Source organism: Trematomus bernacchii, unplaced genomic scaffold (genome assembly GCF_902827165.1).
Source record: "Trematomus bernacchii unplaced genomic scaffold, fTreBer1.1, whole genome shotgun sequence".
Taxonomy (NCBI): domain Eukaryota; kingdom Metazoa; phylum Chordata; class Actinopteri; order Perciformes; family Nototheniidae; genus Trematomus; species Trematomus bernacchii.
This window is the reverse complement of record NW_022988066.1, coordinates 1,081,731-1,097,694: the sequence shown is the minus strand read 5'-3', so window position 1 is coordinate 1,097,694 and position 15,964 is coordinate 1,081,731. Positions and strand designations below refer to the sequence as shown.

The 15,964-nt window shown below is 41.5% G+C and overlaps 2 protein-coding genes across 4 annotated transcripts; one reads left to right on the top strand and one right to left on the bottom strand.

Annotated features, from left to right (window-relative positions):
* The first annotated feature begins 328 nt into the window (after nt 1–328).
* Nucleotides 329–6,984, top strand: cant1b (calcium activated nucleotidase 1b). Of its 3 annotated transcripts, none has more exons than XM_034120632.1 (5): nt 329–436; nt 4,158–4,755; nt 4,835–4,975; nt 5,172–5,375; nt 5,952–6,984. In XM_034120632.1, the coding sequence occupies exons 2-5, from the start codon at nt 4,218–4,220 to the stop codon at nt 6,320–6,322; spliced, it is 1,254 nt and encodes a 417-aa protein (XP_033976523.1). In that variant the 5' UTR covers nt 329–436; nt 4,158–4,217; the 3' UTR covers nt 6,323–6,984. The 3 variants fall into 3 exon arrangements, with proteins under 3 accessions (XP_033976523.1, XP_033976524.1, XP_033976525.1); XM_034120633.1 differs by lacking the exon at nt 329–436 and adding an exon at nt 1,982–2,089; XM_034120634.1 differs by lacking the exon at nt 329–436 and adding an exon at nt 1,999–2,089 and having other exon boundaries at nt 4,171–4,755.
* A 76-nt stretch (nt 6,985–7,060) lies between these two features.
* ogal (O-GlcNAcase like) lies at nt 7,061–15,670 on the bottom strand. Its single transcript, XM_034120631.1, has 17 exons — nt 15,326–15,670; nt 15,102–15,153; nt 14,759–14,856; nt 13,666–13,796; nt 13,190–13,361; nt 12,916–13,014; nt 12,681–12,820; nt 12,463–12,607; nt 12,007–12,105; nt 11,260–11,522; nt 11,001–11,175; nt 10,527–10,612; nt 10,244–10,336; nt 9,333–9,421; nt 9,132–9,252; nt 8,400–8,529; nt 7,061–7,533 (listed from the first exon to the last, which is right to left on the bottom strand). Exons 1-17 carry the CDS (start codon nt 15,402–15,404, stop codon nt 7,397–7,399), a joined length of 2,109 nt encoding a protein of 702 aa, XP_033976522.1. The 5' UTR covers nt 15,405–15,670; the 3' UTR covers nt 7,061–7,396.
* Nucleotides 15,671–15,964: the final 294 nt, after the last annotated feature.

Sequence of the window (15,964 nt, the reverse complement as noted above, 5' to 3'; positions counted from 1 at the left end):
TTCATAGAGATGCTTGTGTTCTTAATATTGAGTCCACCTCATCTATATCATCAAAGGTGTATTAGATTAAGGTTGTATAGATTATTAATGGACGGTCAAGGCCCAGGGTTTTCAGGAGCTTTTTCACCCCTAAATGTTTAGTGGCCATGGGTGGAGGGATTGTCCCTATCTAAAAATGATTTTCCTCTTAACTATTTCTGTTATTTTGTGAATTTGTAGTCAATAATACATCATATATCAGTGTTAATTATTTGGATTGGTTCAACATAATTTGCTGTTCAGTAGTTGAGGTTTTGGGGGCAGTTTGGGGAGTTGAGTGTTGACGACATCAATTGGTCTCCACTCTCCAGGCAGGAGGAGCTAATCGCCCGGAGATCGCTAACAACAGCCCATCAAATATGGCCAGTCGGTCGAGCTTGGATACCCTCTGCATCAGGTAAGCCTTAAGGTTTTTAAAGTCACAAAATGATGACCTGATGACTCTTACCTCCGTTAAGCGTCCTAAGTCCAGTGAATAAGAGTGTTAGCAGTTCTAACGTTAGCATGACATAAGAGTATGCTAGCAGTCTGAGTTGCTAGCTGGTGTTAGCTTCACGGCTAACATGTTTAAACTGACCGGTGTAGTTCCAACTCTTGCATAAACAAATGCGTAGCTCTCTTTATATTAATCGACATTTCAGTATTTCTGATGAAGGTCATGGTTAAACATTTTTCTGGGACTGAAGTCAGCGTTTTAAGGTTGACTTTTGAACATTTTCACTTTTTTGAAAGCCGGTCAAAGTTTATTAGTGTTACCGGGAGTGCACAACACCGGCTCGTCGGGTCCGTCTGTCTTGGTGGCTGGCAGGCAAAGATACATTAATTTACTTATCAAAAGAGGAATGTTGCTGCAGCTTTAACGCTATCTTGTCGGTACTACAAGGACTAATGTTTGTTATCTTTATTTCTCAACATAACAGTACTGTACACAATGTCTTGAAACCGTTGTTATGTGGGCGGTCGATGCTGAGGTTATTTACTACTTTTCTGTCTACATCTTCTTTTACCATGTTAAACATGAGTTACTATTTGTTATTGGTAAAAACAAATGTGTGTATTGAGCTTAATAGGTGTTGGATCTGTAGTGTCACTAAAGGTCTGACAAAGTGACAAAACCAACAGAAGACATACAAACATTTGCACTATGGTGGTTGTCCCTGTTTAATTATCCACTTAATCTGATATATGTATTACAATGCCCTCAAAAGCCACTGAGACATCCCTGTCAAACCTCTGATGAATATCAGTTAGAAAGAAAACAAATGTCATAGGGTGACACTGAGACCATGAGAAGTGGTTGAATGCTCCAAAAAAGCTTCTAGGTGAAAGTTATGTTTTTCTTTTGTAGGGATACAACTGTAAATATTAAATAGGGACACTCTTAAGTTGTAACCTTTGGCTGCTTAATAAACTGGATTCATTGATAATATGAATACGAAATTATACAATTTATGCAATTGACATCCTCTGAAAATTGGTGTTAGGGTGACGAGCACAACTCAGGAAACAGTCAAGATTTAAAAAAGTCAAACACACACAAACACACCTCTGGAAAAGAGTGCTGCCCTTATTGTGACCTTAAATGACACAGTGGGCATGAAACATAATGGAGACTTGGACGTATTAAACCATCAGGGGATTTAGACTTATATTTTCTGTCTAAACATCCGTCCACCATTTAAATCTCTTCAGTCCTCTTTGGAAGTGCAACCTTGGCTTTTAAAAGTGGTTTCAAAACCCTTTGTTCAAGATTCACTGTGTTCCCCCACCGAATAATCAATTACTGTAATCCCATTGTTATTCTAACAATCACACAGTACACCTTATCTTTATTTAAGCCTCCCCTTTTCATTTTTGGAGTCAACAAGAAGGGGTGGAAACTTGAGATAGGGTAATGGAGAGAAAAGGAGGAGAGTCTGAAAATAGGGATCAGTTATTCATGTGGGTCAGACGGAGGGTTGAAGTAGACCTAAAGTTTATAATGGAATGCGTGCGAAGGAGAACAGCATGATGGTTACAGCGTGTTCAGGAGACAAGAGGCAAAGGAAGGGTGAATAATTTCATTCATCATACAGCGAGGCAGTGTTTGGGTCTGTGCTGTAGAGAGACGGGGAATAGGGGCAATGCGTACAATAGTGACAATAAGGGCATTATTTGTTGGCCAAGTTTGACATGTCTGCATGTAAGCATGTTAGTTGTGTAATATGAACTTGTTGAGAGAGTCGCTGAAGAGGCAGAGTGCATATGTAATGGTTACCAGCTGAATGGGATGTGGTTGAAATATTTCCTCAAACCGGTTTGTGTTTTTCTCCCATGTTTTGGAGTTTTCTTCAGCTGCCTAATATTGATCTCTCACTGAGACCAACATTACCGCTGACGCTGTTGTGACATTTATTTTGGGTTGCTTAATGGTGATAACTTATCCATTTAATTGCTCTTACTTCAGTCTCTCTGAGTTATTGCCACAAGTTTACCATAATTGTGTAATTTACATCATCCTCCAACGCAAACAATTCCATTCATTTTGTAGCTGCATTGCCACGGTAACTAATTATGCTTCAATTGTACATTTTAAATCTCAAGCAATCATTTGTAATTGCTAGGAAAGTGGTAAAAAATGTTTAAGGAAATGGCTTTCTGAACTGCAAGCAATAAGGCTTTTCGGTACTGAATGTGCAAGGAAAAACATCTAGTAAAATTACAATAATTATAACATTTGGTCAGTTATTACTTCGCAATGATTATTTTTTAACCACATTCAGTTAGCATGAAAGGGTTGATAGAGCTATGACTTATGACTGTACTGAAGCTTATTGACTGTACATGCTGGTAACCTTTGACAACGGAAAGGTCAAGGTTCATCTTGGCACTCTAGTTCTCACAAAACAAGTGCACCTCTCATATTTCAGCGTGCAGGGTGTCTCTTGGCGTCTCATTCTAACCCTACACAGTCTTCAGAACGTTGACTTCACAGTTTTAGATTTGGTCGTTTGGTGAAATCACAGTATCCTATTTTCCTATCTTTGACCTTAAGATGAGTTCCTTACAACTTTACGTTTACTATTACCAGAACACATTAGGCCTGAGAGGTGTCCGACTGATACTACAACTCATCAGGTGCATATTTGTATCTTTTCAAATATTTCTTCCACGAACAGATGAAGTATTGGCTTGTTTTTTACTTGTTGACATTGCATTTTAGCTAATGCTCTTTAGTCAATTCCCTTAATCCACAGAGGACATTATTAATCTCATGATTTGATCAATGTAATGGGTAGATGAGGGCCTCAACAACATTCTCACTCATTAACGTGTGACATTTTGCCTCCCTAAAGATTTGTGTCTTATTTTCAATTACCTTTTGTGGAGGTGGTCTTTATTTGTGTGAGATGACCCACCTGTGCTTCAAAAACTCTTGAACCCTTATGTCCAAGTAAAAACATGAAAAAGTATTACATCTATTAGAGTTGACTGTTTTTTAATGTGCTGATCCGGTATTGGTCCAACACTGGCAAAATCACTGGACCGGATCACGGGGATAAGGAGTTTAACCAATCATTGAGGTGGAGGCCACATCAAGTGTTATATGTGAAGTGGTGCCAAGCAAACTAGTTTTCCCCACACCACACAAGCGATTTACAGTTTCAGTGTACATATAAACATCATTTGACCTTATCATCAAAACAGAGCGAGGACGGGCCTTTAGCCTACTCAGTATGCTGATTAGAAGTTCTGCTTGAGTACAACAAAGCTCTGTTTTGAACAAAGAACAAAAGAACTAGCCGCCTATTTTCCCAATTCGTCATCCTCCCCACATTCATTCTTTCATCTTCCCCAGCCATTGTTTCGGTGTTATTTAATCCAACATCCTACAGATCTTTGATAACATTTGACAAAGAAGCTGCAAATAGGGTTTGTAATGTTCATGTAATGAACAATAACTTAACAAGGTGTTTTGAATACCTAAAGACATTTGGAAATATGTATATTGAATTTTAAGCAAAAAAAAATATAGATGTATTAAGATTTTTATCTTTTTTACAGTTGTCTGTTTTTTTGTTATATTTTGTAAAATACCACATCCCCCATCTTGCCTCTAATGTGCCTCTCTCCCTCAGTCCCAGGCTGTAGCGATCGCCCCCCCCCCGTCCGAGCCTGAGGATGGAAGCGATACTTCGATGAGCTCCTTCGGCCTCTCGGTCCGGGGCCTCCCTCTGGCCTTGGCGTCCATGACACAAGCTACCGCCTCAGACTCGCGCTTCCACCCTAAATGGCGGGCGATCACAGTTGCGACCCTGCTAGCTTTAGTGCTCATGCTATACCTGAACCGGACAGTAGGGGGCAGAAACGCCGCTACGAGAGGTGACTATCGCAACGGGGTTCACAGTTTGCAGATGCACAGCGAGGGTGAAGGGGGCCTCCTCAGGGACATAAACAGACAGGCTGCACGAAACCCCTCCCGCCACCAGAGAGGGTTAAGACCTTACAACGACACGTACCCGTTAAGTCGGCCGGTGAAGACGGAGCACGGCATCCGCTACCGTATCGCCGTGATCGCAGATCTGGACAGAGCGTCACGCAGCTCTAAGGACCAGACGTGGTTCAGCTACATGAAGAGAGGATACCTCACTATTTCAAACAGTGCCGACAGACTGGAGGTGGAGTGGGACGCTGACACGGTCACGCTGGAGAGTCATCTGGCTGAGAAAGGACGAGGTACAGGGACATTAACAAACACACTATTCTCACAGTAGAATGTTAGTTACCTCAATGTGTCTTTGTCCCCGTGTTGCAGGTATGGAGCTGTCTGAGCTGGTGGCGTTCAACGGTCACCTGTACAGCGTGGACGACCGTACCGGCGTGGTGTACAGGATCGAGGGCAACCAGGCGGTCCCCTGGGTCATATTACCCGACGGGGACGGCTCCGTCTCCAAAGGTCAGTCTGAAAATATGTCCATATACCACTATCCATGTATTTCTATATATCTGATTCTGATTTACTTCAACTTCACAACCTCTTTTCCACAAAAAAAAAGTCTAGAACTAAACCAAAAAAAGTAGTGCATTGAAGCCTTTCTTATATTGTTTTGGTGTTCAAGAGGTTAACGAATCACTCCTTGCTTTGTGTGCAGGATTCAAAGCAGAGTGGCTGGCAGTGAAGGATGAGCACCTGTATGTTGGCGGCCTGGGCAAAGAGTGGACCACCACCACTGGGGAAGTCGTCAACAACCACCCAGAGTGGGTGAAGGTTGTCGGTTACCATGGTGACGTGCAGCATGAGAACTGGGTGCCCCACTACAATGCCCTGCGGAGCGCCACAGGGATACAACCACCAGGTCAGGACTTTTCTTTATAGTCCTGTCACATACACTATCACTGTTGGTATTGGATCTTATCAGGGGTACTGATGGTGCAGTTTGAGTTTCAGATGTTGGGGGTTCCTTATAAAAAAAAAAAACAGGAAGAACAATGCTGTATATAAAATCATCTTTCATTTCATCGGAGGATAACGTTTTTTGCAACTTCTTTAATGAAGAAAAAGTTGAGAATTTACAACTCAACCTAAGAAAATATCCAAGTTTTTTTTTTTTTTAATCTTCTAAATACTAGGTTTTTTTTCTCTGAATATTACACCCCCTTTCCTATCTCCATATTGTTTGTTTTTTAAATATCTACAACAGACCTAATACACTGTCTGGTCGAGAGATACAGAGGGAAAATGTAGATGTTTTGAAACTTAAAGCTTCTCTCATCTGTATTTTGGCTGCTGGACAGTTAGAGGACATTTTGTGAGTGGGATAGTTGGGAAAAAATATATTTTGAGGAGTAAAAATAACACCCATGAGTGTTACATGTGGTCTCCATAACTCCTCATACTCTTCTTCACTTTATTACCTCTCCTTGTCCTATAGGCTACCTTATCCATGAGTCAGCAGCGTGGAGCGAGCGTCTGCAGCGCTGGTTCTTCCTCCCTCGGCGTGCCAGTCACGAACACTACGAAGAGGCAGCGGACGAGCAGCGTGCCGCCAACCTCCTCCTGTCCTGCCCCGCAGACTTCGGCTCCTTCACGGTGCGGCACGTCGGACCGCTCAACCTCATCCGCGGTTTCTCCTCGTTTAAATTTGTCCCAGGCACAGACGATCAGATCATTCTGGCCCTGAAGTCAGAGGAGTACGCAGGCAGCATCGCCACCTACATCACTGCCTTTACGTTAGACGGCCAGGTGCTGATGGCCGAGACACAGATAGGGAATGTGAAGTTTGAAGGGCTGGAGTTCATTTAAGAGGGGCAGAGCTGAAGGTGTGCAAGGTCTAGGAGATTAAGAAGTGGACTGAATGTGTGCAACACTCTTGTTTTAAGTCTTTGAATTACATTCCCCTCAGTTCTACTGTGCAATAATGACACAAAGCTATATATTTCATGATGATATTGTATAAGAGCAGCAAGAGAGGGCAACAGATAAGGAGAATTTCATCACCAGGAGAGACAATGGAGTTGACTAATTAAGTTAAAGATATTTAATGGTTTTAAAATCAGACACTACTTATATTCCAGATGAGTCTGGGTCAAACAAACTATATAAATAAGGAGCTGTCAGACACTCAGGATAACATATTTTTAAAGGATGGAAATAAATATCCTTTAACTACTTGAAATATCAAACTCACTCAATGCTCTGTGCTTTATCTTACCTGATCAGACACACTGAAATCTCTCATATAGAATTTATATTAATGTAATGGGTTTATTTACTTGATGCATATCAACTTCTGATTCATAAGCTACATGTGATGTTTTTCAACCTCACATTTCTCACTTATTTTAAATAAACTGAATATTATAAGCTTCTCAGGCCAATATGTGAAGCACCAGCTATTACATTTAAACCGTAACATTTCCTGTAATCATTTTGTATCCTCTCAAAATACAAATATTTAAAATATATTCTCTTGTTTCAATGTGTGTTATGTATTCATCTTGTTTAAATGAGTCCGACAACAAATAAGAAACTTCAGATTGGATAAATGTGTTAACATTTATTGTGCTGGGTTAAAACAATTAATTCATCTTAAAAAAGTATCTATACATTTAACATTTTCTAGAAAATCAGTAGTACATCAGTGTTACCCTTTTTAATTTTATGCAGTAGTTTTTTTTGCAAATGTCCTAACAAACTAATGTTACAGTGTTGGAGATGGCTACTAAAATTACACAAATAATTATCTAATACTACTAAGAAATTATGACGGATTACAGTTTGACATGCTGCAAAGTTAGCAAAAAACATTCAAACCTGAGGTAAATCCTTGCGATGATTTTCGCAAAAGCTTGTTCACAGGCTTGTTCACAGGCTTGTTCACAGGCTTGTTCCCATGGCGATGATGTCCTGAGGAAACCCGGCCATGGTTATGGGTTTGAAGAAGCCCAGTTTAGGATACAAGTCGAGCATCCTCCGATCGCTGTGCCTCACCTCACAGAACACGCCTCTGGAACCTGAAAGCAATACCAAGATGGTGTTTCAGATGTATTTAATATTCTAGAATTAGCATTAGGATTGTGTTTTACAGATACAATCGCTCCATGTTTGAACAAATGTGTGCAGTGTCAGGGGATGCAGAGCTCTACATCTCAGCAAGAAATACATTTCAATTCCAGGAATGATTGATTTCTTCACCTGGAAACATCTAACATCAAATATCATGTTGGCAGGTAGCTGGTGTGACAATGACATAACAACTCTTCCTTGTGCAGAAAATTGTGTATTTAAGGGAAACCTTACCATAATATCTAAATGAATATATTTCCTCTTAGCTGAAGTGCTATTTATGAATCAAGTGTGTTCAGGTGTGAGTTACCGGGATATCATATATCCATCATATTCTCCAATACAATGATACTAGATGGCACTTGGCTTCTGGTGCTTAAAGTGACAACAGCAATTTCTCTTTCCAGAAACAGGATTCAAAATAAGATGCAGTTGTGAGAAGTTTCAAGTAGGAAGTATTCTCTCTTCTGCTCAGTGTGCATCTTCTAATGGACGAGAGGCTGAGATTACATTACATTTCATTGAGCTGACACTTTTATGGCGTGTGTAATTTGGTAGAAAGATTCCTACATGTAAGTGCTGTAACCACTAACCTGGTCATGATATCTGGAAAGAGACATTGTTGTATTATTGTTTTTTGGAGGGGTCTTTGAACTGCACAACCTAAAGGTAACCCATTTCCATTATATTAGAACTACGGTCGATACCTCCAACATGATTATTCTGTGGTGCACTGTCTCTTTAAACCGTGTGAATTGGTTGTAGGCCAGTTCCGTGAGTACTATCAGAGGCATTGTGCGAGGCCTTGACCTACCACTGCTCCTGATGGAGGACAACAACCGACCAATCATGCGCTTGGCTGGAGAGGGATCAGCGACCCGGGGCAACACTTGTATGGTGACCAGGGAGGGGAAGTCCTGGAACACTGAATCACTTACTGCCCTCTAGAGGTACAAGATAAAACAAAATACATGTCATTCATTGCATCTTTAAAGGTCCCCTATTATACTGTTTTTCATCAATATATTATAGGTCTCAGATATATACAAACATGTCTCTGAAGTGTTAGGCTCGAAATACCAAACAGATCATGCATTGTAGCATCCCATAATCCCCTCTGTTTCAGCCCTGTTTCAAAAGTGCTGATTCTGGGTCTGCTATTTTAGATGAAAAATAAGGAGCCACTCCCCACGCTCCTCTGAGAGATATTTGGTTAAAAAGAACACAATAGTGCTCAAGGAGGAGATTCAGGTGATAAGGTGGGCGGGTGTTACCTTGGTTGGTGATTGGCTAATGGTTACACAAGCCAAAAAAAAAGTTATGACATAAAGTGGCCAAAATCTGATCAGCTCATTGTCAGACAGGTTTTTATATAAATGGATCAGGACAAAAAGAGAGAGAATGTTTTTTCCTAAAAACTTTCAGAATCTCTTTACACAGAGGGGACACATGTTTATGTATAAAAGACATGAAAAAGTGGATTTTTCACAATAGGTGACCTTTAAGTTGTTATTCTGGAAAAAAACAACTGGTTGCATTTGATCACCTGAATCCTGGCAGCAGCTGGTTTGGCGTCGGTGAGTGCGAGGGCGTAACCACAGACCCCCATCTCATCCTCCAGGACCAGAGCACACTGAGGGGAGGGGGGGATCTCCCCCGCTGAGAGGCTGCAGTGGGACACAGGCAATGTTAATGTTAAGTATGAAAGCATGAATACTTACAGAGAGAGGATGTGACTCTTTCTCACCCATCACAGATGAGGGGGGGCTGCATCATCATGGGGACTTTGCCCTCTCCCGCACTCTGCATCTCTCTGAAAATTCTTTGTACCTCCATCTAGTGCAGAAAACTAAACTGTAACATCAACTGCTGATCTTTAACAAAGAGATCACATATCGGCGGCAGCCGGCAGGTAATGTTTAAGATAGGGAAGGCTAATATTTGACAACTATCTAACACAACTGAAGATGTTATTATGTTTATAACACCGATTAAATCTTACTAAGATACAGAAAAACGACATACAGCAATGCCAGGCTAATATGCTACTGTACTTAATTGAAATGCAGGTTACTGAGAACAACAAATTACGTGAATTTAGAATGCATGAATTAAATGCATACAAAAGGTTTATGACAACAAGCCATATAGACAAGCACAATCTGAAGCATAGTCACAACTGGAAGTATCTGTGGATTTATTAATTCAGTAGCAGTGACACTTAATGATGGTAACTAAGAGCCACCAACGTTCCTGTGCTAACACACATATATCATTTCAAACCTTTATTTAACCAGATGGTCCTGAGATCATAGATCTCTTTTTCAAGGGAGACCTGCAATATATATATACAGTCTATGTACATACTGTAAGGTGACATACATCCTGCAAGTTCTTGTTTCTGAACCAGCCCTAGCCTCTGCTCATCCTAACATCATTCAACATAGTAAGTGCTCTGATAGTGCTATGTTCTTATGAGTTATCTGATCAATAGATGTATTATTTGACTATGAAACCGTACCTCATCTACAGAAGCTGCCTGACATAATATATTGTAGCAGTAGCCTGCATTAGGGAACATCGGTGTGAACAATACTATAGGGGACCAATTATTACCTGCTGTCTCTTGTATCATATCATCAATGTTGGCATCCTCACCTTGTCCTCAGGGCAGAACATCCGTATGCTGTAAACTGACGTCATGAGAGGATGTCTGAACAGGTCCCTGTTTCCGTGGCAGGGCAGCATTCTCTGAAAGAACACATATTTAGTTCATTCATATTTATTTTGACCTACGCTGATGGATAATTAAGTGAGAACACAACACTTGTCTTATTAATGATGTCTATTACTGCACACTGGGAAAATGGCAAATTCATTGTGATATTAAAATAAGAAAACATTTGAAATGTGTCTTTATACTGTTTTTAGATAAAGTTACCTGGAACTCTCCAGAGAGGCCTCCTCTAAAACCCCAGGGTTCAGGATCAGTGTTCAGCAGCTGGGCTGCGGGGCGAGCCTGCCCTCCTGGAGAACACATTAACACAAGTGATGCTTAAGAAGGTCAAATCTTAAGGATAAACATTTGCTAGATTATAGATAAGCGAGAATCCAATTGCAGCAATTCTTTTTGCTTCAACCAATTCACTTTTCATTGAAGTTGCTCCCCAAATACTGTGTATTTTTTCTCCTTTCAAGGAATACTTCACCCAGAAAATGACCATTTCTATATTAATTACTCACCCGTCTTTCCTGGAATGCTTAAAGAAATGTGTTTTTCTTGCATGCATATGCAGTGAACAAAGAATCAAAAATATGATTATTGCTGAATTAGTATAAAAAGTAAATTGGGGTATTATCCTTTGACATGGCTACAGCTGCCCTATCCTGTGTGATTTGATGAGCATTTTCTCACCGAGTGTTTTCACGTAGGCTCGAGCCAGGCCCACCCCACTCTTGATGTCACAGATGTAGTTGTAGAGGTCGTACAGAATGCTGCGGTTGGGGGCGTTGGACAGACGGTTGAACATCTGCACCACCGCTTCGCACAGGCCATCAAACTGCTGTGCTCTTGAGCGCCATTCCGCGGTCTAAAAAAACACAGTTAACGCATGAAATCACAGAAAACCAAGGTCATTATCTGCTTTTGGTAGTAAATATAAAATCATCACTACCTTGTCCGTCTCGGCCGCCGCGGCCAAGCTGTGGTTCTTGAGCCAGTCCAGCTCCTGCAGCATGGTGCGGGCGGTGGGGCCGTGTTCGTACGGCAGGTAGAAGAGCTCCGACAGCAGCTTCAGGTCCTCCAGGGTGAGGGGCTCGGCCGTGTACAGAGGGTTCTCCCCAGGTCCTGGGATATAGGAGCCCTCCCCCATATCTGTCTGCATGGGCTCCTCCTCTGAAACCTCCTTCTTCAGACGAGCTGGAGGACGACAGGGGCCTGGAAGGACGAGGAGGGGGAAATAAGACGCTTTGTTCTACTGGGACACCCACCCCACCCCTGGCCTTAACATTAAAGGTCTCCTATCATCCAAAATGCACTTTTTGATGTCTTTTATACATAAATATGTGTCCCCGGTGACTCACAAAGTGTCCAAAAATACAACCCTCTCTCTTTTCCTCCTTACCCAAATCTATAAAAACTAATCAGGGCAGCATTTAGCTGAGTATCTGGGTAGAACTCTCCTGCATGAGCTCTCGTCTCGGCTCTCATCTCTTTATTTTTATTTTTTAAAGCTACGGACCCAGAATCAGCACTTCTCTAAGGGCTGAAATAGAGGGGTATGAGGGATGGCTAGAATGGGTGACCTGTTTGGTATTTTGAGCAAACGTTTCATAGAAATGTTTTTTATATAACTGAGACCTATAATATATGCCTAAGAATAGTATAATAGGAGACATAGGGTTCTTTCATGACTCTGTACCTCCAGGCTGGTCGGTGCTCATGAACTCCTGCAGCCAGTCGGTGAGGGCCAGCGTCAGGGCTTTCTGGGGGCTGTAGCAGGGGTCCTGCTCCTCATCGTCTGGGGATGGAGGTCAGAGACAGTAAGACAATAAGAAGAATTCTCACTTCTATATATCATATGTAATAAGTTCCCAGGCTTTTGCAAGTGTATTGATATTTTATTACAGCCTAATTTTAAGCAACAGAAGCCTGTTTTGGCGCCTCCATATAAGTTACATTTGGAAGATCTTATCTTTTTATGCATAAAGAAAACGTCAGGGACAGACTGCCACTCCCTCCACACATTTACTATTTAAAGTTTCATTGCTGTTATATAAAAGCACAGTCAAATCTTAGCTGAGATTTTCTGCAAATATGCCAAAATGTAAGCATGCATTCAAAAGGAAAGATATTTGTATTTCTAAAAAAAACTCACCCATTTCCACATCCCTTTGTCTTCCATCAGCAGTTGCTTTGCACCACGTAGCTAATGTGTGGATGGCCACAAAGTTTGGGTAGAACTCGCAATTGGGATTGGTGAGGACCCCTCTCAGTTTGGCGATCAGCTCAGTAGGACGATCCTAACAGGAAACATACAACGTTAATAATTATTTCCAGATACGGATAAGACTATAGGCATCTAAAGGTACTGACTTTGAAGGGTCCGAGGAAAACCCTTTGGGGGTCGTAGTCGTTTGCGTGGATATTGTCCCAGATGACTGGCGGCCTCCTCAAGACGGAGGACACCTCTTCTATGGACTCAACGGAGATTTTGTGGGATACCACTTTGGGACCTTAATAACACAAATAACCGAGAAAGAGAGAGTAAAAAAAAACGTTGTATAACTGTACATTTGATTACGTCTGTAGCGGTATAGGACAGCCTCACCAGTCCACAGTATGTCTATCCCAGGCAGCAGCTTCTCCCCCACAGTGTGCAGGTAAGAGGACTGGAGCACGCTGGGGGTGCAGAACGCAGCACAATAATCTGGAGGGACAGAGCAAATGTAAATGACGAGAAACAGTGACAGATTATGAGTTTATCATGTAGAAATGAAGGGATCAAATGTTGTTTCCATAGCTTGAAACTCCCCAGGCTGTCTTTAAAGGGGCTTGATAATATCTGGAATATTTGTACAGAAACAACACGCTTACGGCCTGACCTGTGGGACAGAAGAGGAAGGTCTCGGGGTCTCCTAGGTGCTGGTACACCGCATTAGTGATGGCCACCTGAGCGTAGGCGAAGGAGCTGAAGGCCTTCTTATCAGCCGCACACATCTCAGTCTCGATGTCATCGAAAAGTAAAGAGAAGGACCTGCAGCCAAACTGCCTCACCTGAGGGGGGGAGAGCACAGCTTGGGCTTTGGAGAAATCTTTAAATCATTTGGTTTTCCTAACCCCTACATCACCATTTTGAAAAATGAAGTTATCCACTAGTTATAAACCAGCTATTAGGAGTGTAAGTGCCATCAGTTGCACGTTGACCTCCTAGCTTTGTATCTTCTATTCTACTGCTACATTTCATATAAAGTAATATGGTGTCCAGCGCAAACCCTTTAAAGAGCCATAAAGACACATACAGCTGAGATTAAATGATCTCTCCTGCTGCACCCTTCATCTGCGCATAACAAGTCCTCACCTGATCCAGTTTCCTCATCAGGGCGGCGGCCTCTTTGGGGTTGGAGAAGGTAATGTCCAGGCCGGGAGAGATGGCATAGATGAACTCCACGTCGTGCTGTTTAGCAGCTGATATCAGGGCGATGAGTTGTTCTGAGAAAAGAATGGAATATGACAAAAATGGAAGGATTGTATAAAGACTTAAGCAATGCCAACCAATCAAACGTTTTCAACCCACAGGGAGATTTGTGGGCCAATCGTGTGCCTATATTCTCAAGTCTGTGATGATACCAACAGAAATTCAAATCTGCCGTTTTGTGTACACCATGTCCGACATTACTCCTGCCTGCGCATCCTGCATTTATGTGATGGCCACCGGCAGTGTCTGTTATGACCTGCTCTTTGAGTCCTCAGAGACATGATAGTTTTAATGGGTCAAACTTCATTTTTGATAAGATGCACCCAATTAACAAAGGAGAGGCTCTGAACTGAGCAATTCAACAATGTGTTTAAGGAGATAATGATGACTCACAATAGGACTTTGGTATGACACCGTGTCACAAATGTTAACCACTAAACATAACCTTGATGCCATTATAAACTACATGGTTTAACTACAAGTGCCAGTTAAGGATATTTGTAGTTTCAGACCTCGTTTTATTCTTCAGGTAAGATTAGCGGACATTTGTGCATTCTACCTATGTGTGGGTCACTATGGCAAAAATAAAATATGAGTATAGTTTTAAATTGAGAGGTCTGAATGAAAAATAGTCCAAACCTAATTACTGTATATAAATCAGTAATAAATATAGTATTGGCACCTTTTTTCTATACAGACACTTAACTTCTTAAAAATACTAACTTTAAAAATATCCTACATGGGATATGAATGCTTGGGGGAGTAAAAATATATACCAAGGGAAAACATGGATACTCAGGTAGTAAATGTAAAAAAAGTGGTGGCCCAAATGAACAATTTTCTTCTAATTCCCTAAACGTTCTACTAAACTAGCAAAGGTACATTTTTTTCTTGCTCCTGAGATGGTTTGAAAGTCCTGCATGATTTTTGGTTGTTGGCTGGTCGCAGAATCCAGATCTAAGACAGACAGACTCACCTGCCTCCTCTGCAGAGTACAGGTCCCTCCAGTACATCCTGTGTTTGTAGTCATCCTTTGGGGCGTACAGGTACGTGTTCAAACCCCACTTCTGTTCTCTATGAAACACCAGTAATGAACAATCCCAGTATTAAATCAATTATTACATGATAAGAGATGATTGTAAGTAGCATCAGGAGACAACAAATGTGTGTCTTAACATTGATTGTCCAGTGTTGTCCCCTGTACCCAAATAAACCCATCAGTAAGGGACAACGTCCAATATGAAGCCCTTTTTATTACAGGCTTTGTTTTTTGCAACCTTTAGTTTAGTTTGCTCCAGTTGTACTCATATATCCCATACCTTTTAAACAGCTCTGTTCTCTGCTCCATAGTCCATGGCCGCCCATAAAAACCTGCATAAAGCAAAGGTCAAGTTAAGCACCAAACCTTACCAGAAGTGATCAATATAACACTGATACTCGTTTATAAAATATATATGAAATTCATTCTGTTACAGCCTCATGATGCTGTAATGTATTGTTATTGGGGTGGTCCTGTGTGGGCCCCTGGTGCCAGTCTGCTTACCTTCCACCACCCCGCTGATGAACCGCTTCCCCCCGGTGTTGGCTCGCCCCTGCCCCACGCCACTGCCCGGTGTAGACATGTTTTCAGTTTAATGTTGAGAGTTGTGTCTACTTCCAGCTCACTATGCTCAGACAGCAGCTCCAGCACTGACAGCGCTATTATCATGCATATGTTTGTGTGCCAGTTTTTGCTTTTATTGCACCGTTCTCTCACGCCTGCGCAGAGCAGTCGATTTAAATCGTCTGCAACATGGTCTAAAGTCTGTAGTTGTAAATGCTGCGAGCAAATAATAAAAAATAAGCTCTTCTTGTTTTGTGATGACTGTAGTTCACCTTAGATACAGCAGGCGCGTGCGGGACTGAACGTGACTACCGGGTGAACGTCTTAAAGGGACAGTGTCCCTGTAGCTTAAAGCGACCATTCACCTGAAACAAAGGGAGCAGGATAAATAAATAAATACATGTAGCTAAATTAAATATTCTGAGCAAATGTAGTGGTCGTCTTGCCATCCTCTAGTGCTGTAAAACATAATATGTACCAGCAAATAATCCAGTGATTTATGTAGAAGCAGCCATTCATTTTATTGAATATTAAATAAACTACTATTTAGGCTTAAGTCTCATCTTTAAGGATCTCCAT